The sequence below is a fragment of the Cololabis saira genome, chromosome 8 (assembly GCF_033807715.1).
Source record: "Cololabis saira isolate AMF1-May2022 chromosome 8, fColSai1.1, whole genome shotgun sequence".
Lineage (NCBI taxonomy): Eukaryota > Metazoa > Chordata > Actinopteri > Beloniformes > Belonidae > Cololabis > Cololabis saira.
Genome location: NC_084594.1, coordinates 30,330,784 through 30,350,422, shown reverse-complemented (window position 1 = coordinate 30,350,422; position 19,639 = coordinate 30,330,784). Strand labels below are relative to the sequence as shown.

General features: G+C 39.4%; 1 protein-coding gene across 1 annotated transcript; it reads right to left on the bottom strand.

The window, feature by feature from the left end:
• Positions 1-1,466: 1,466 nt before the first annotated feature.
• lhfpl5a (LHFPL tetraspan subfamily member 5a) lies at positions 1,467-7,611 on the bottom strand. The gene is made up of 3 exons (XM_061728626.1): positions 7,142-7,611; positions 1,832-2,068; positions 1,467-1,591 (listed from the first exon to the last, which is right to left on the bottom strand). Exons 1-3 carry the CDS (start codon positions 7,542-7,544, stop codon positions 1,581-1,583), a joined length of 651 nt encoding a protein of 216 aa, XP_061584610.1. The 5' UTR covers positions 7,545-7,611; the 3' UTR covers positions 1,467-1,580.
• Positions 7,612-19,639: the final 12,028 nt, after the last annotated feature.

Below are 19,639 nucleotides of genomic sequence, written 5' to 3'. Positions count from 1 at the left end.
CTTAGAAAATGTATGTAAAAAATTTTAAAGACAAAATTGGGAGGTTTTTGACCTCTATATAATAAATACTTTTAAAAAATGTTTTCTTTTTTCTGTGTATTATTCCAAATGTCAGGCCTTAAAGGGTTTTTTTTTTTTTTTTTTTTTAATAATACTTTAGTATTTAAGTACAGTTGAAACCAGAAGTTTACATACACTGCAAAAAGACGCAACATTTTTGTCTCACTGTCTGAAGTCAAATCATACTAAACTTCTCCTTTTTCAAGTTGGTCAGGACATTTTGCTTAATGCCAGAATAAAGAGAGAATTTCTTAAAGAATTTTATGTTACTTTCTTTGAGGTCAGAAGTTTACATACATTTCCTTCGTATTTAGTAGCATTACCTTTGAACTGCTGACTAGAGTCTAATGTTTTGGGTTACCTTCCACAAGCTTCTGACACTGACAGAGTTCTGGCCCATTCCTCCTGACAGAACTGGTGTAACTGAGTCAGGTGATGGCCATTCCAAAACATTGACTTTGTTGTCCTCAAGCCCCTTTTTAACTATGCTGGCAGTATGCTTAGGGTCATTGTCATTTGGAAGGCCAATTTGTGCCCGCGTTTTAGCTTCCTGGCTGATGTCTTGAGATGTTGCCTTAATATTTCCATGTAATGTTCTTTCTTCATGATGCGGCCTATTTTATGAAGAGCTCCAGTTGCTGTTGCAGCAAAACAGCCCCACAACATGATACTCCCACCTCTGTGCTTCAGGGTCGGTATGGAGTTCTCAGGTCTACAAGCTTCCTCCTTTTTCCTCCAAATGTAACATTGGTCATTATGGCAAAAAAAAAAGCTCAATTTTAATTTCATCAGACCACAGGACATGTCTCCAGAAGTTAAGGTCTTTGTCTTGGTGTCTTTTTGCAAACTGTAATCTGGCTTTTTTATGTTTCTTAAGGAGTAATTGTTTCTCTCTCGTGAAATGGCCTTTCAGGCCATGTCAGTGCAGGACTCGTTTCACTGTGGATGTATAATTGTTTGAACAGATGAACATGGCACCATCAAGCATTTGGAAATTGCACCATGGATGAACCAGATTTGTTGAGCTCCACAATTCTCTCCCTGATTTTTTGGCTGATTTCTTTCGATTTTCCCATGATTTCAAACGAAGTAAAGTAATGTAACATTTTCTAAGAAATTCTCTATATCATTATTGTGGCATTTAAAACAATTAAATAATTTCGGTAATCCTGACCGACCTGAAACAGGAGAAGTTTAGTCTGATTTAACTTCAGACAGTGAGACAAAAAATGTTATGCATCTTTTCAGCTGTAAATGCTCTTGATTACATAATCATAAATCTGCTCAGAATTCAAATGGTATTCACACACAGGACTATTTCTGCAACAATAGTCTATTAAAAACACCCCAAAAGAATAAATAAATCTGACATAATTTTATGGAAACGATCAACTTTTTTTTTTTCTTCCACAGTTTGTCACTGACTCATGATGTGTCGGAGTATGTTTGAATGCATTCAACCCAGTCGGTTGCATTCCTCATAAATTCTCAGCTATCTTGTCACGTTGTTCATCACGGGTCTATTGCTCATCTATAGGAGGAGAAAAGCATAATTACTCAAAATGGAATCATCAGCTCAGGCAATGAATTTAGTCTGTGGTTTGAGGGGTTTGCATTTACAACTAGACAGTCTTGAGAAAAGAAACTCCCACCCCCCCCCCCTTTTTTTCCTTTTGAATTCTTTTCCCTGGTTCCTATAGTCTTTTACAAATTTTCACCAAAGCTTTCCACATCCTGTCTTCCTTCCCCTTCCCCATGCCTCCTCCCTTACCTTTTTCCTCCACCTGGAAGTCCTCCGGCAGCAGCTTGTCCTGCCGGTTGCCCAGACTGAATGCGAGGAAGGACAGAACCAGGGAATCCATGATGCTGATGATGGCGAGGATGTAGGCCCAGCGCACTGTGCAGTTGCCCAAAGTGTATTTGTCGGTCCGCTGGCCGCACATGCGCTTCACTTCGTCTGAGTCCCAGCCATCAGGATAGATCATGCAGCCAATCACCATACATGTACCTGAGAGGTAAGGTACATTTCATGTGCAAGACATTTAAAAGTGCTTTACTTAAAAACATTAAAAAGCTAAATAAAAAAGAGGGACTGTTTCTGGGACTGTCCCAAACTACAGACATTTGTAAATGCATTAAGGAAGACTTGGAAAACAATTTTAGGTTTTGACATAGAGTTTGACCCTTTCATTTTCTTATTGGAACAAAGGTTTACCAAAGACCAGCACTACATTTTGCATATTTTGTTGATGACTTCAAGGAAAATGATAACCATCAACTGGATGACCCTACTACGATAGCTCAATGCTTAGAAAAAGTTAAACGTCTCCATACGATGGAAAACATGACTGCTGTCCTACAGCTAAAACTACCTTTGTTTATAAAAAGATGAACCCCTGTTATCCTGTATCTCGGTTAAGATGCATTTCATATTTTAAATGAGGGAGAGACTTGTTCTGATTTCCTTTCATTATATTTATTTATTTGATTATCTTCTAGTCTGTTGATAAATTGCTTATGTCTTTGCTTGATTGTTTGCAAATAAGTTCCAAAAAAAGAAAAGAAAAGAAAGAAACAAAAGATATTAGTTAGAAATAATAAAACAGATTACATGCAAAAATTAAAGGGACATTGCATTGTGGGAGATAATGGAAATGCAGCAGGAAATAAAAAGGTTTTCAAGGCAAAGCAAATGTATTTGTACAGCACATTTCATGTGCAAGACAATTAAAAGTGCTTTGCATAAAAAGATTTTTAAAAATGTGTTTAAAAGTAGAAAATGAAGACAGACATAAAACAAATGGCATGCAACAAATAAAGGTTGTAGTGCATTATGATGGATTATTAAAATGCTGCAGTAAATAAAAAGGCCTTCAACCTTGACTTAAAGCAACTGAGAGTTTCAGCAGCCCTGATGCATTCTGGGAGTTTGTGAGGAGCATAAACGCTGAATGCTGAACTCTGAACGCTGCCTTGCTGTGTTTGGTTCTAACTCCTGACGACCTGAGGGTTCTGGCAGGTTCATAATTGACCAGGAAATGCAGTTTGGTTTGTCAGCAAGATTTTAAAATCTATCCAGCGTAAAGATCTAAGAAGTGGAGTTGCATGGGCAGCTCTCTCTGTCTTGAGTAAGACACCATGAGGACAGAAGGTTGGGCCGCAGGGATCTGAACCAACTGCAGCTGTTTGATGAAGAGCCACATATTCATGTGCAGCATAGTTACATCTGATTACGTTGAAGGCAGTCATTAAACAGAACAGCTCCTCCTCCTTTCTCATTCTGTCTAGGTTTACTCATAAAGCTGTGGTTGGGAGGGGTTGTTACTAAAAGAACTGCTGCATGATTATCTTGATTTAACGATTTTTCTGTTAAAATTGTAAAATCAAGTTTGTGTTTTAGAAAAAAATCATGAATTAAAAATGTGTTTTGGAGTAATAAAGCTTGTTTTACAGTTTCAAAAGCATCATCAGCCAAACTACTGTACCTTGTCTATCAGGCGGATGTGGATGATGAGAAATGAACACAATATTTTACCAGTTTATAGCGTGTTTTTTTTTCTGTTACCTATCAAAACGGGAATAAAACAAAAAAATAATAAAATAAAACAATAATAAAAATAGAATAAAACAAATCTTCCATACCTGGCCCCAGTTCCTCCTGCAAGGAGCCTTGAGTACCAACGGTAGAAGAACCTGGATGCAGTAAATATCAATTACAGCTTCCTGTAGCTTTGTCAACCATGGGGGCTGATGTCTTCACGACTGAGTCAGAGGCCTATTTTATAATTTGTGGGGAGGATGACAGAGTGGGGGGGTCTTGGGGTGCAGGAATGGGACTGGGGCCTTGGGTTGTTTTGGCAGCTGTAGTGACCACCTCCTTCATGTGGTCTTTGAAGTCCAGCAGGGACAGAAATGGGGAAAAGACTGCCTGAGACGAGGATGATGTGGATTAGGGTGAATCCTCATTCCTGGCTTGTGGTGCAGGAGGGATCAGAGTAAACTCCAGGATGATACATCATCCAGTTGTGGGCAGATGCTGAGGCAGCCCTATCTCAGGGTTCCTGTGATGTATCTCACCCCCTTGTTTTTGTCTTTCTTTGTCCAATAGAGACAACGGGCACAAATTAATGAGGATGTTGTGTCGGTCTAAATATGTTACCTTCAATCCTTTCCCACAAATGACATTCTGGATTGTTGGGAAGCTCTGTACAATGTAAATTAATGACAGAATGCAATGATTTGTAAATCTCATGAACCCATATTTTATGCCCATTACAACATACGCGACATATCAAATGCTCTTATTGAGACATTTTAACATTGCATGGAAATATTAACTAATATCTAATTTGATGGCAGCAGCAGAGCTCAAAAAAGTTGGAACAGGGCAACAAAAAGCTAAAAAAAAAAAAAAAGCTCAAATCAAAAACAACTGGAGGAGAATTAGGTGAACTGGCAAAAAGTCAATACCATGACTGGGTAGAAGAGGAGCATTTCAAAGAGCCTTTCACGTGTAAAGATGAGTAGACGTTCACAAATCTGTGACAAACGGCATCAACAAATTGTGGAACAATTTCAGAAAAATGTTTGTCAATGTCAAATTGCAAAGATTTTGAAGAACCCACTGTCTACAGTGCATAATATTATCAAAAGATTCGGAGAATCAAGAGGAATCCATATGTGAACATGTCCAGAAACGCTGCCGTCTTCCCTGGGCCAATGCTCATTTAGAATGGTCTGAGGCAAAACGGAAAACTGTTTTGTGGTCAGGTGAATAAAGAATGTGAGATTCTTTTTAAAAAAGCTTGCATCTGAGATGGTGTGGGGTTGCAAATGGCATTGGCAGCTTCCACATCTGGAAATGCACCATCAATGCTGAAAACTACATGGAGGTTTAAGAGTAACATATGGTCCCAACCAGACATATTTCAGGGAAGCCCTTGCCTATTTCAGCAAGACAATGATACACCACATCCTGCATCCATTGCAACAGCACGGCTTCGCTGGATAAGAGTGCGGCTGCTGAACTGGCCTGCCTGTAGTCAAAGGCCTTTCAACAGCACAAAACCTTTGGCATATAATGAAATAAAAAACCTGACAATACAATCCCAGGTATGTAGAGAAGATAGATTTTGCATCAGATAACAATGGGATAATATTACTCTCCTAAATGTACAGCAACTAATATCCTCATGTCCCAGATGTTTATAGACAGTTGTTAAAGGAGGAGGGGATGCTACACCTTGCAACTTCTGAGGTGCTGAAGTTACCGGCTATATTCTCACAACTTCAGAGCATCCTGGGAACATCAGAGCATTTTGACTCAGATAGATGAACTTGCTCATCCATTATTGATTCTCCAAACAGACTCATGCCTGCCTTCCCGCGTCAGCATGATGAAGTGAAACCTAGCTCACACACACGTCTCACATTTCACTTTCTGATCCTCAAACACCCTTTTACTTTCACAGAGTTGTTGGCTCCCCCTTTCTGTCTATTTTGAGAATTTAAAAAAAGAATTATCAAGATTCATTCAGACATTCCCCCCCCCCCCCCCCCCCGAAGGAATCAGTCTTTAAATTAAATGAACTGAAAATTCTTTCATTCAGCTCAAGCGAGTCCTCAGGCTGTTATTATTTTTGGTCCCCATCACCAACAGCCCCTTTGAAATGAAAACGAGGTCCTCACAGAGGTAGCTGCACACGACTGCAGGCACATTGGCTGCAGCAGGTGTGAGGGGGGGGGGGGTCAGATGAGGGAGAAGCCTCCAGGTGACTCATTACTGCTTTCATTAGAGCCGCGTCCTTTCACTTGCAGCTACATCTGTTCAAGAGCTGCTTCATGTTTCATAGAGACTCAAGTTTCACTTCTAACTCTGTCTAATATGTCTGTCAGAGGCAATGACTGCCAGATGTGGTGCTGAAATACACAGTCTAGTATATACCTTTTCAAACCTAAATCAGTAATCCACACCTGATTATCACACATTGATAATACTTTAGCAGAGCAGTTGCACGGGGACTCTTGGACATGACTCCATTGATAATTATTTATGGATACCTTTCCTTTTTGACATGGCTCTGAATATTTGTTAGTTTTATTGATTCTTTTTTAGTTTCATCCAGTTTTTGTCTTTTGAAGTGCACTGAAAAAAATAAATCTAAGGCCATGTAAATATAACATGTTTAAATCTGTGATATTAACAATTAAAAAGGAGGTTTGTTGCTTTACATGAATACATCTAGTTTTGAACTTAATCTGCATTTATTCCAAAAACAAGACATTGTACATTTTTTCCTTAACAAGCAGTATTTATGTAATCCCAGGCAATCTTTTCATTTACACACAAACAACAAGCAACGATCTTGTTGTATTTACTTTTCCTTTAACAATTTTAATCTATTGGGCAGATTGACCAACGTTTAGATGACACATGCTTTATTTGTTTAAGTAGAACAACCACAGTAAAAAATATCTTGCTTGATCTACTTTAAAAAAATTAAGGCAACTTTTTCGCATGAGATTTTTATGTAAATCAAGAAAGACTAGTCTTTGTATAAACTACTCAATTTTTAGTATGTACAAGATTCATTTGCAAGTAAAGTCAACTTCATTTTGGTAAATAAAGTCAACTTAATTTTGGTAAATAAAGTCAACTTAATTTTGATAAAGTAAACTTAACACAATTAAGTTGACTGCACTTGCAAAATGTATTATTTACATACAAAAAATTAAGTAGTTTATACAAACACTAGTCTTTCTTGATCTACATAATAATCTCATGCAAAAAGTTCACTTATTTTTTTTTAAGTAGATCAAGTAGATCACTTTGTATCAGTGTGGTCGGATGGAAGTCTAATTAGAAGACTATTAGTCGATGCTCTACAAATGCTTATTTATGTCAGCTATGAGTCGTAGAAGAAAGCCTTTCTTTACATGAACTAATTAGATTCTTCAAACTTTTCTTATGTGTTTGAATTACTGGAAACTTATAGCAAAGCACCAAACAGTAATGTGAGAAGAACAGAAAGGAAAGTTTATGTCTGTGCAGCTTCTTCACACAAACTTCGGTCCAACTCACTGGAGGCCAGCTGCATCCAGGCGCAGATCTTGTAGACGCTGCCCGCGTTGCAGAAGAAAAAGAGGCTGAAGCAGACGATGCTGGCCACGATCAGCAGCGTGGAGATCCCCACGAAGAACATGGCCGTCTTGAAGGCTCCGGACGGGATGGAGCCGAAGTCCAGCGCGCTGCCCTTGCAGATGAGCTCGGAGGTGAGCGCGTTGCCGATGCAGTAGTGGAAGAGGCCGAAGTATCCGGCCTGCGGGGTGTGCACGCTGTCTCCGATCCAGTAGGGCTGGATGAAAACCACCACGGTGATCACGGAGAAGGTGATGGTGAACACCGTCCACATGACGCCCACGGCCCGGGCATTGCGCACGTAGTTGGTGTGGTAGATTTTGGCAGCTTCTTGAGCAGGGAGCATGGTGAGCTGTCACTTTCCAGGATGGTCGAAAAAAGGTTTCAGGACTAGAAATATATTTTGAATATCTTTTTTTTTTGTCGTGTAACAGAACAACAATTAAATGCACACTTTAAACCCTTCTTCAAAAAGCGCCCCTTTCAAAGACCATATACTTGATTCAAAACCATGGACAGCTCCAGGTGCTGAAAACACACCTTTGTGTGAGATACACTCCTATTCATTTGATCGTCTGTCCTTTGGAGAGGAACAGTCCCTGTTAACGACTGGATGAGCAATTAGAGCAGTCCGTGGCTTTCTCTCTCTTCAAACAGGACGCAGAGAGTCAGAGTTAATGGGTTTTTATCTGACAGAACGTGTTCTTCCACAGGCTCACCACAAGGGTGCGTGCTCTCACCCTTGTTATTCATTTTATACACTAATATGTGTCAGAGCACTTTTAACTTTTTAAAGGCGACCTATTATAGATCTAATACCTATTTTAAACAGGCCTTGAATGTCTAAAAAACAGGCTTTTGATTGAATTAAATAAATTAGAAATTCAGCCTCTGAGCGATGTCTACAGCTTCCCAGTGTCTAACCTCATTATCTGTACAGGATTCTGAGTGGGCGGGGCTATGATAATGAGGCTCTGTGCTGATTGGCTGCCTGAATGACGCGATACACCGCTACGAAAAAATGGCGAAAGCTCCGGCCGGCGGAGTTACACGTGTCATAACTGCATGTGATGCGAGCGAGCGTCAGCGACAAAATCAATTCCATTGCTTTATTTTCTATTGTACTTTCTATTGTACTCTTAACTGGCCGCAACGACGCGGTGCGCCGTTTTGAGCTGAACATTTGTCGGACGCCCTGCTTCTATTTTCTTCCTGCCGCTAACGTTGAAAGCCGGTTGAAACCGCTGTAGGAAATGGTCATGGATGAGGAACGGCTGATCCAGTTAGTTGAAATGAGAAGTTATCTCTATGATTCCCCCTTAGTGAACGTTTTGGTACAACATTTTAATCTAAAAATAGAATCTGCTATCAACATAGTGGCTCCTCTAAAAACTAAAAAGAAACATCACTCCAGAGTAACACCCTGGGTAAATGAGCATACGTGCTCACTCAAGAAAGAGTGTCGCAGAGCAGAACGGGCTTGGAGAAAAAACAAACTCACTGTTAACTTAGAAATTCTCAGGTCATCAACAGCTGCATATAACAAAGCCCGGCGCTCGGCAAGACAGGCACACTTCTCTGCCATTATCAATGAGAACAAGAACAATCCCAGGGTCCTATTCTCCACCATTGAACATATTCTCAACCCACCTCAGTCCTACAAACAGTCACTACCTGCCTCTGTAGCCAAATGCAATGAGTTTGCATCATTCTTTGATAACAAAATTATTAACATCAGAGCTGGCATTGTGAATGGAGCTCACGCTGCCATGAGTGCAAGCAGGCCTACTGATCCCCCAAGGGGAAGCCTTGCATCTTTTTCTGCAGTTGATGAGGAGGAAGTTCGAAACACAATTTCACAGATGACATCATCCTCATGTTCACTCGATACTATTCCAACACACTTTCTCAAAACAGTTTTAGACAGTATTATTGGTGACATCCTCAGAATTGTAAACAGTTCCATTCATTCAGGTGTTTTTCCAGATTCTCTGAAAACAGCTGTGGTTAAACCCCTCCTCAAAAAACACAACCTTGATCCCACTGTGCTTGGCAATTACAGACCCATTTCTAATTTGCCCTTCTTAGGCAAGGTTCTGGAAAAAATAATCTACCATCAACTTGATGTCTTCCTTCAGGAAAATATGGTTCATAACAAACTGCAATCTGGATTTAGGAAGGGACATAGCACCGAAACGGCGCTTCTAAAAGTACTCAATGACCTTAGAGTATCCGCAGATAAGAAGCATGTGTCTGTTCTTCTACTCCTAGACCTAACAGCTGCGTTTGATACTATTGACCACTCAATTCTCATACAACGTCTGAACTACTGGGTAGGTCTATCAGGCACAGCCCTATCCTGGTTCTCCTCATACCTGTCGGGAAGAAGATATTTTGTCAATCTAGCTGACTCTGTCTCAGACACTCACATAATTAGCTCTGGTATTCCACAGGGCTCAATTCTGGGCCCTCTTTTGTTCTCTCTGTATATACTGCCCCTGGGAGAGCTTATTAGTGCTCATGGAGTGAACTTTCATTTTTATGCTGACGATACTCAGCTTTATCTCTCCGTAGCTCCGGATGACCCCTCTGCCCTTGATCCATTGTTGACCTGTCTCTCTACCATTACATGCTGGATGAGTGAAAATTTCCTCAAATTAAATGAGGACAAAACTGAAGTTCTCATAGTTGGCTCCAATGAGCAAAAAGAATTAATTAAAAACAGACTTGGTAACCTAACTGTAGCAAATAACCATACAGTAAGGAACCTGGGGGTTATCATTGACTCTGACCTAAATTTCAATGCGCATATGAATTTCATTACCAAAACCGCATTCTTTCACCTTAGAAATATTGCACGCATTAGATCATATCTGTCTCTGGTTGATGCAAAAACACTGGTCCATGCATTTGTTTTCTCCCGCATTGATTACTGCAATGCACTATTTTGTGGCTTACCAAAAAAAACATCAGACCGGCTTCAAATAGTCCAGAACGCAGCAGCAAGAATTTTAACCAGAACCAAAATGAGAGAACACATTACCCCTGTTTTAGCCTCACTACATTGGCTTCCAGTAGTTTTTAGGATTGATTTTAAAATTCTCTTACTGGTTTATAAAGCCTTAAATGGACTAGCACCTTCCTACCTCCTCGACTGCCTACCTAGATATGTCCCAGGCCGCCATCTCAGGTCCACAACCGCTGGTTTGCTCCAAGTGCCTAAGAGGATGGCAACTAAAAGACATGGCGAGGCAGCTTTCTGCTTCTACGGCCCGACAGCCTGGAATAAACTTCCAGTGCACCTTAGACAGGCATCCTCAGTTGACATATTTAAAGCACAGCTCAAGACCCACCTTTTTACTCTTGCTTTTAGTTGAATTTTAAAGGTTTGTTCTTACCTGTGTGTGACCCCATTTATGCTTACTGCCGTGCCTGTTTTACTCTTTTACTCTTTTTGCTCTTTGCTATTGCTTTTATTGCTGGTTTTATTCTGTTTGCTATATTGTTTTTTTCACTGTCTTAAAGCTGCTTTGTTTTTATTTGCTTGCTTTGCTTATCTTCTCTTGACATGTAAAGCACTTTGAGTTGCATTCTATGACAGGAAAGGTGCTATATAAATAAAGTTTATTATTATTATTATTATTCCTCCTCATTTCACTACATAAACCTCAATAAAGTGGCAGCTGGCTGGAGAGAGATGGACAGAGAGCGTCCGATGTCACGCAGTGCGACGCGATAGTCGGACACTCGCATGCAGTTAGGACACGGTGTTTAGTTGTGGGCGTGGTTTGCATTTTGGTTACGTAACCAAAGGGAGCAGAATCTGAACGGCTCGTAGATCCACATCACACTGGATGGCTCATCCGGGCGGCTGTACAGACACTGCAGAATTTGGTTGCTTTCCTCCTTCTCTGAGTTGGCAGGCTGAGGGGAGACCACTTTATATATGTTAAAGCAAGAAAAAATTTGTTTTTCATAATAGGTCCCCTTTAAGTTGTGTGAAATAAGACCTGGAAACAGGCATTGTGGCATAAAATTGTCAAATTGGTTTAATTCACCGTACAAATTGTTACAGATTACTTTTGTAATACTGTATTTGACCTGGTCTTTGTACGTTTTGACCGTATAGAAACGTAATTCTTGCCATTTTAAGAATGTGATGTGTACCTGCTGGACCCTACTGTCCTTACTTTTTAACAACTTTTGCTTTCTATTATTTTACCTCTTTTCTTATCATTTTATTTCATTTTATATGTCATTTATGTTTTAATTGTGTCTTGCCGCTTTTAATGTTGATGTAAAGCACTTTGAATTACCTTGTGTTGAATTGTGCTATACTAATAAACTTGCCTTGCCTTGTATTATTATTATATAACAAACATCAGAATGGTAGAAAAACTCCTACTCCTACTAAAATACTAATGTTGCACTGTAAAAACGTCTACTCATCTTTACTAATTTTTATGTGAATATGACTAGTTCAAATACAAAGTTAGATCATCAATACATATTGTTTGTTGACTATTTGACCATTACATTAGAGTACTGCTATTCGCTTTCCTAAATATTTTTTTATCACTAGATTAAAAAAAACCCAAAAGGACTGGGGTAAGAAGAAAACAATAATTTCACGTTCATTTTGTTAAAAGAAATGTCTCTGCACAATCTTGATTCATACTTGTGGAAGTGTTGATATAAATTCAATTAGATGAATCCTGAAGGATCAATAAGGGTTGTGGTCAGTGCAGCCCTTTTGGCATGAACCGCTGACAGATTGAAGGAAAGTGTCTGAAAAATGTTTACAGAATAAACAGTAGATGGCGCTACAGAGCTGTAGCATATTTTAACCACCAAATCCCTGCAGCAAAAATAGGTCTACTTCTTAATTCTTCTTTATTTTGGGCCACGTGTATTCTCAAACAAATCCCAAATTGTCTTTTGTTTTTCTTAACATTTCTATAGATGCATTTGTGTACTTCATTTCTGGTTGGTGAAAGAAATTCTGGACTTTTTCTAGTTGCATCACATTTTCTTGAAAAATCTGTAGGTGTGTATCAAAATTAAGTTATCTTTTATTCTGAATGACACATGTGCTATACTATTTCATGAATTATATCATTTTTGACGGATGAACGTTTAAGCGGTAGTCCCATGTCAATGATTAATAATGTCAAGATAATTAGCTGAGTGGTTATTAGGCTAATCATGGCGTGATAAAACCCCTTGGTTATTGACTGACGATGTAAACTACTAATGATTTTTTTACTCGATGCTTTGAATTTATTTAAAAGCCCCCCCACACACACACACAAAGGGTGTCCTAATTAAAATCCAAATTCCTCATCAACTGTGAAAGCATATAAGACAAACACACAAGCCATCATGTCTGACAAATTAATGTGATGTGATGTTTATGAAATGTCATTACACACATGTGAGTTGTAAATTCAATCATTTCCTGTGGTGTATGTCTAAAACAATATCTGCATAAATCCTTTCAGTATTTTTTCCATGTCTGTACCACACTTTTGTCTTCAGAGTCGGCTCAGACATTGCCCAACAGTGACAATGTACACGTATGCATGAATACATTGACTTAAAGACACCTTTTCATTGAACTCTTCTTGAAATATTTAATATTTTGTTAGATTTCAAGCCTAACAATACTCATAAGACTCACTCGTTTAGCATAGTTAATATTTTCTGCAGTTAAGTTTCATGTAATACACTGATATATATTGTGGTTCTGTGTGTGTATGAGTGTGGGCACACTCATGTGGCATTGCTCTTTTAAGCTTTATTAAGTGATACAGCACTGCTATGAGACAGAGGTTGTTTATAATCAAGTTATCTCGAGCAGCAATCCAATTTTCCAATACAGAATGGAGTTAGGTTTCATGTGTGTGTGTGTGAGCGAGAGAGTGTGAATGTTATAGTGGGCTTGTGGATGACACGGGGCTTTGCATTTCGTTCTTTCTTTGTGTGTGATTTCACATTGTGCATGCAAGTATATGTTGCTATGGTTTACGTGATGCTGTGCTGATCTTGATCCTGTGTAAATTGCATAAAGTAATCAGACATGTCACTGGAAGTTTTCTTATGTATTGCAAAATCTGTGATTTTCCTAAATTTAGCAACAGGCAAAAATTGTCACTACTTCTCAGACACTGGTGAGCAACCCCTGGTTTTTGAAACCTGAAGGTTCATTGAAAGACCACCAGGTTCTGGCTCCAAACCCACAAACCTATGCACAATAATTGCAGGTACGTGCCTTTAAGAGTGACAGCTGCATTGCAGCTGTTAAATAGCACACTGTCATGACTTAAGCTACTTAACACTTTCAGTGAACTTGACTTCTGAGCTGCGCTGAAAGACCTAAGACAGCACAATCATTCTAATTTTAAAGATAATATAGCTTGTTGTGCGGTGACTTCTACTAACAGAGCATTACAAAAGGCTCTGGGTTGGCCTGGAAGCGGCCGGGGATCTCATTGGATGATGCTGTAAGAAGGTGCAGCAGCTGGCTACTCTTACCAGGCCACCTTCACTCCCATTGACTCTGTCAATGCCAAACGCCATCCATCTAACTTCTGGCTGAGGCTCATGTGGAAATAAGATTTACTTCCTTGATTTAGTTCCTTAACTGACTGCTAAGCTTTTAGCAGTCAATCTCTATTGACTCCGGTGTTAAAATGACCAACAGAAAAATGCTTTGGTCTCAGGTTTTTAATTTCACACCCATGACAACTCTGATGAGAGTGAATTTCATTGTACTGCTCCAGGGGAATGATATGACTATTTGACAGTTGGCTCAGCCAGTATCCAGGCACTATCACTTCTTCATCCTTAATTATCATGCTACCACGCTTCACAAAGAAACCAAGCATTTATATGAACCCAGCGTTAGCTAAATGCAACTGTCATTTTTGATTTCACTGCTGAGAACATGACAAGTTCAGTTGAGCTTCAAAAATTGCCCTTAAAAACACATGGGTGTTATCACAGATGGTTTTAACAGTACTTTGTAATACACTGTGTGTCCAACTTGTTTACTTGACTACAAATAAACATAAACAGTAGCTTTTAATTGTCTGTTACGTGTGTTTTCAGCTCTGGTGGTTTGGCCTCAAGGCAAATTTGGGAGTCTAGCAACGCTGCTTTTCTCCCAGTCTCCCATTTTTGTGTCAGATGGAAGTTGTTTGTACATGTGTGCATGTGATCAACCCACTGCGTCGTCTTTGGGCCGTTTGCTCCAAGAGCCTTTGTGAGCACAAAGAGGCTTTTCTGCCATTTCAGCACCTCTTCCTGTCCCTTTCCGCTTGCCTGCTATAGAGGTTGTTTCCATAGAAACAAGATGCAGGATGCCCTTACAGAGGCAATATTGTAGGTTGTTTTAAGGAGACAGTTAAACTGAGTCATTTTTTGTCTTTATTAATTTTAATGACGTTTCTTTTCACTCACTAAGATCCTTAAAGAGGTTTGACGAATGTGAGTTCCCTGAGGTACTGAAGCTAATTTGTTCCATCCAACTTTACTTTGGGTCTGGATTGAACTTAATGTTCTTTTAAAGAAGTTCCCAGCAGCTTTCGGTCTCCACTGTGGGGATCCCTCACCTGATAAACATAGACTCCATTAGTTTTTTTGTGAATGAATGAGTGGGCAGAAGCATAAAACACTCAATGATCTAGAGACAGAGGATTTAGCCGCCACCCCACGCTGACCTCCTCCTCTCATCCTATGTGCACACATGCCGGTTTTGATGCTCTGTGTTGCAGCACTAACTTGGTCAATGAATGTCTACGTCTCTGTAATGCCCTGAGGCTGCAGTGACCAGCCAGTGTGAGCCTCCATCAGGCCCTCCACCCCAGCCGCTGCCTGCTCGCGGCCCAGCAGCAAGCAACAGAGATGGGCCAGACATGCAGCTAAGTGTGGGTCAGTAAGTGCCCTGAGGATGGAAGCTAAAATGTAGGTCTACGTGATAGTGGACTCGATTCTTATCACTCACAACCGTTATATCTCTTTTTGACTGATGATCTGTGTTTGAATGCATAAATGATCTTCACTCAGAATGTTCCAGGCTGAGCCATGATGGGGTTTTGTGATGTTCAGCCCATTAATATGTCCATTCTGTGTTGCAGATTCATGCTTTACTTTTGGGGGCTACTTGAGCATACATTGCACATTATCACACATCACACTAACTGAAACGACTTAAAATTCAACAGTGACATTTTTGCTGTCACAGATGAATAAAAACTAACATTTTAAACATTTTCTGTCCAGAGAATTATGAGCCCATGAACGGCAGTGAAGCAAAAGATTTAAACTTTCATCTCTGGTTTTCCAAACTTATAGTTATATTTTTCATGCTGTTCTATTTGTTATTGATAACAGATCGGTCTTTTTGAAGATTTTTGAATAAAGAGAATTTTTTAGATCTGCTATTCAATAGAGCCTATACTTTTGGAGTTGCTTTTAGCTGGTGGGGTTTCTTCTTTCACAGAACAGTCTGTAAGACTAACAGACATCTAATGATGAAGGTTCAAAGTATTTGTCCTCCTGAACAATCCCAGCGTCCCCCTCCTCCTCTTCCAAGGTTACAGGAGAAACTATGTTGGGTGATAAAACCTTGAAAATGAGCCAGTGTGGTTTTGTCCATTCTCAGTTACTGTATCACATTTGTGAATATAAATGGCTTGTTTTGGTAGCAATAACAACACTACTAAAACATAATACAAAACATGAATTACACATTTAACACATCCCTAGTTATAAGGCACTACAACTTAGCAAGGAAATGTATTTCTGGATTCTAATCACACTTTTCACTTATTTAGAGAGTAGAGTGATGTTGAAAGCTTGTGTTTGATCTTTGTACCGCAGAAATATTCCTTTTCAGCCAAGTTCCTGCAGAGTGGGAGTCAGACAGGCTCGACTCAACAGACTGAGGAACTCTCTTGTCCCTCAGACTGTTAAATTATTTAATCAGTGTTTGTGTAAGCTGTGAGATTCATGGATTGACTGAACACGGCGTGTTGATGCGTTACAGTTACTTTAGATTTTCTATATTGCAATTTTGTGCCAAAATATTAGATAAATTGTGATACAATATTATGTTTTGTTGTTGTTGTTATGTATGTATGTCTATCATTTAAGTTAAACTCAGGTTTTCAATATCCACAAAACCTCATGGTGTTATCAGTGCTGTTCATACTCTAGTAACTTTTACACTCATACAACCCCATACAATCGAACGCCCTCCTCTTATGACAGACGGCAGTGACGCGGCATTAGCAGTGGTATATAAATCCAGCTGCATTCAAATTTAACTTTGGGCGCAGCAGGGCAGCGCCCCACCAAGCTCATATCTGTTGTATCGAAGAGAAGCAACTGTGCATGTACAACTTAGAATGAGTCTATGGGCAAAGATTTTTGCACCTGGGGAGGAAACATGTGACCAATCAGTAACTTTAGACAACAAAAAAAATGTACTAAAACCTAAAATCTTTAGTCTTTCATATATTGTTGCGATATATGCGATTGCATAATGCGATATTGTTGCGAATGCTGCTACTCCTATTAAGAAAATAGCCAGATGAGGAATGCAGCAGACGATCATTCAAATGTTTATGCAGAGGCAAAGCCCTTATGTACTTTACAATGATTGAGTAGTGTTACCGCACAACTACACTGTATAAATGAGGCCAAAAACATCTGTAAACTAGATTTTGATGACTTTAGATTAGACCAGCTACGGAACATCCAGCGCTGCCGGAGACGTGGAAATGTGCCCAAAGTGTTTCCATTACACTTTGCAAATAAGTGGATTTTTAGAATCGCCTGAAAACCCACCTCCTGGAAATGTAAAACATTGTATTTGATATTCCGTTTTTTTTTTTTATTAGTGCCTTTTCAATCACAGGGTTTCTTTATCAATATTTGGTTTTGTGGAAAGGGGTAGCCTAATGGAAACGCGCCTAGAGCTGTAGGTCCCTTGGTGGTTAGTGTTGTCAACATCTCTCTTCTCATGTGTTGTGTACCAGCTGCTTTTAACAAGCTGTTGTGTAACCTCTCCTTAAAAAGAAAAACTTGGATCCTAATATTCTGTCAAGCTCTGGGCCAATTTCCAAGCTGCCTTTTCTTTCTAAAATCTTGGAGAAGGTGGTTTATCTTTAGTTACATGTCCAATCTAGAGCGATATGGCATTTTTGAGAAGTTTCAGTTTGGTTTTAAGTCATGTTACAGCACTGAAACAGCCCTTCTCAGGGTGTGCAATGAATTGCTTTAGCAGTTGATTATGGAGCTTTGGCTGTTGTTCTTCTTTATGATTTCACCGTTGCCCTCGACACAGAGTAGATCATGACATTTTATTATCATGATTAGAGCAGTCTGTTTGATGTGAAGGGCACTGCACTTAAATGTTTTAAGTCCTATATACTTAACAGGAGTATTTCTGTCCAACTTGGACACTTTTCTTCCAGAGAGGCCCCACTTAAATATGGGGCACCTCAAGGCTCTATTTTAGGCCATGTTTTATTTTCTCTATCTGCTTCCACTGGGCTCATATTTTTGAAAAATATAATTTGGCATTTCATTGTTATGCAGATGACATTCAGATTTATTTAACTTTAAAATCTGGTGGAGCCCAGTATTTACAGAATTTGAAACAGTGTCTACAAGATATTAAAATATGGATGGAGCTGAACTTCCTCTGCTTAAATGAAGATTAAACAAGTCTTTGTGTTTGGGAAAAGTAGCCTGCTGACAGGAAGTAGCAGTGGTGCTGGCCCTCTGTATTTTTCTAACTCTCCAAGATTTATTTGGAATTTTGCCATTCTTTTTGATAAAAATGTCAAATTTTATCAACAGGGCAGTGCACTAGTCCAATATAGTTTTTATCATTTGAGGCTAATTAGCAGAGTTAAGCCTTATCTTCCTCATGCTGCCCTTGACAGTGTCATTCATGTTCTTATCTTTTTTCGACTGTACTACTGCAACTCCTGTTATCGTGGGATTGACCAGTCTCTCCTCCGCTGTCTCCAGCTGGTCCAGAATTCAGATGCCCGTCTATTAACGGGGACAAGACATCTGATTGTTGAGCTTTCTTCACTGGCTGCCTGTTTCTTTTAGAATTGCTTTTAAAAATGTTACCTTTAGCTTTTAAATGCTTACATGTCCTGACTCCTCCTTATCTCTCTGACCTCTTCCTTGTAGAGCTCTGACATCTGACCTGTTTCATTACAGCTCCTAAACTTTGGAATGGTCCCCCTCTTTCTGTGAGGTCTGCCAGAACTCTCAATGATTTGAAGTCTCTTTTAAAAACAATTTTTTCACACTGGCTTTTAACTCCAGCGAGCACAATCAGTTAGCCAGTCCTTGCATTATCTTTTGCCTTTTTGTTGTTTATTGCACTGACTTTTTTTTTTACTGCTTTTATTTGTATTATATTGTTTCATTTGTTGTATTTTTATTCACCTGTACACCATTCTGATTGTATTTTTGACATGTTAAATATAAATAGATAAATAATACATGAATAAATAAAGTTTTTATAAAGTGTGAAATAAAAATAAAGTGACTTTATTTGATTTGACTCAATTGTCTCTTGGTGATCACACATCTTTGCCTTGTCTGTCAGAGGTCACAGGTATGATTGGTTTTGTTGCATTTTATATCTGATTTGCAGAATTCAATTTGAATCCATCCAACTTCCATCACAAAAATGACAACCATGTACCTTCACACCTACAATTTCCATTTAGTCTCATTAAAGTTGTCTTCATAAAATTAAATGATAAGCTTGTCAATTCAGTCTAACATGACGTTACTCATAGGCAATATGAGATGGATCAATCTCATATTTAAATCAAATCCGGGTTCAATTTGCTTCTGTGGATGTGTCTTATCTATTCCATCTATCACATGCAGGTTTTGGGGGCAGCAGCCTAGAGAAGTCTGGGTCTATTGGCTGTCTCAAACTCTCTTTTGGCTATCTCCTCCAGCTTTTCTGAGTGGACACAGGTATTCCTAGGCCAGTTGAGATATGCAATCTCTTCAGTGTGTCATGGGCCTGCATTGGCATGTCCTCCCAGTTGTGCATGTTAGAAACACCTCGTAGAAATTCTTACCAGATGCCTGAACCATCTCGGCTGGCTTGTCTTGATTTGGTGGACCAGTGACTCTACTTTGAGTCTCTACTGAGTTACTGAACTTCTCAGTTTTTGAGTGTCCAGCAACCCTGCAGAGGAAACTCATTTCAGTCGCTTGTGTGTGTGGTCTTGCACTTTCAGTCATCTCCAAGAGTTTGTGACCATAGGTGAGGGTACAAACATTAACTAGTGAACAGTAAGGCTTGCCTTGTGGTTCAGCGCTCTCTTTGCCCAGGTCTGGAAAAAGCAGAGGTAGAATGCTGAAACTACCAGACTGGACCCCTTTCCCCCC

What these genes read in the sequence shown, in the direction of transcription:
- lhfpl5a (XM_061728626.1), bottom strand. Translation starts at nt 7,544, where the DNA reads ATGCTCCCTGCTCAAGAAGCTGCCAAAATCTACCACACCAACTACGTG. An exon ending in CTGGATGCAGCTGGCCTCCA is followed by an intron (nt 2,069 to 7,141) that starts GTGAGTTGGACC and finishes CTTACCTCTCAG; the next exon opens with GTACATGTATGGTGATTGGC.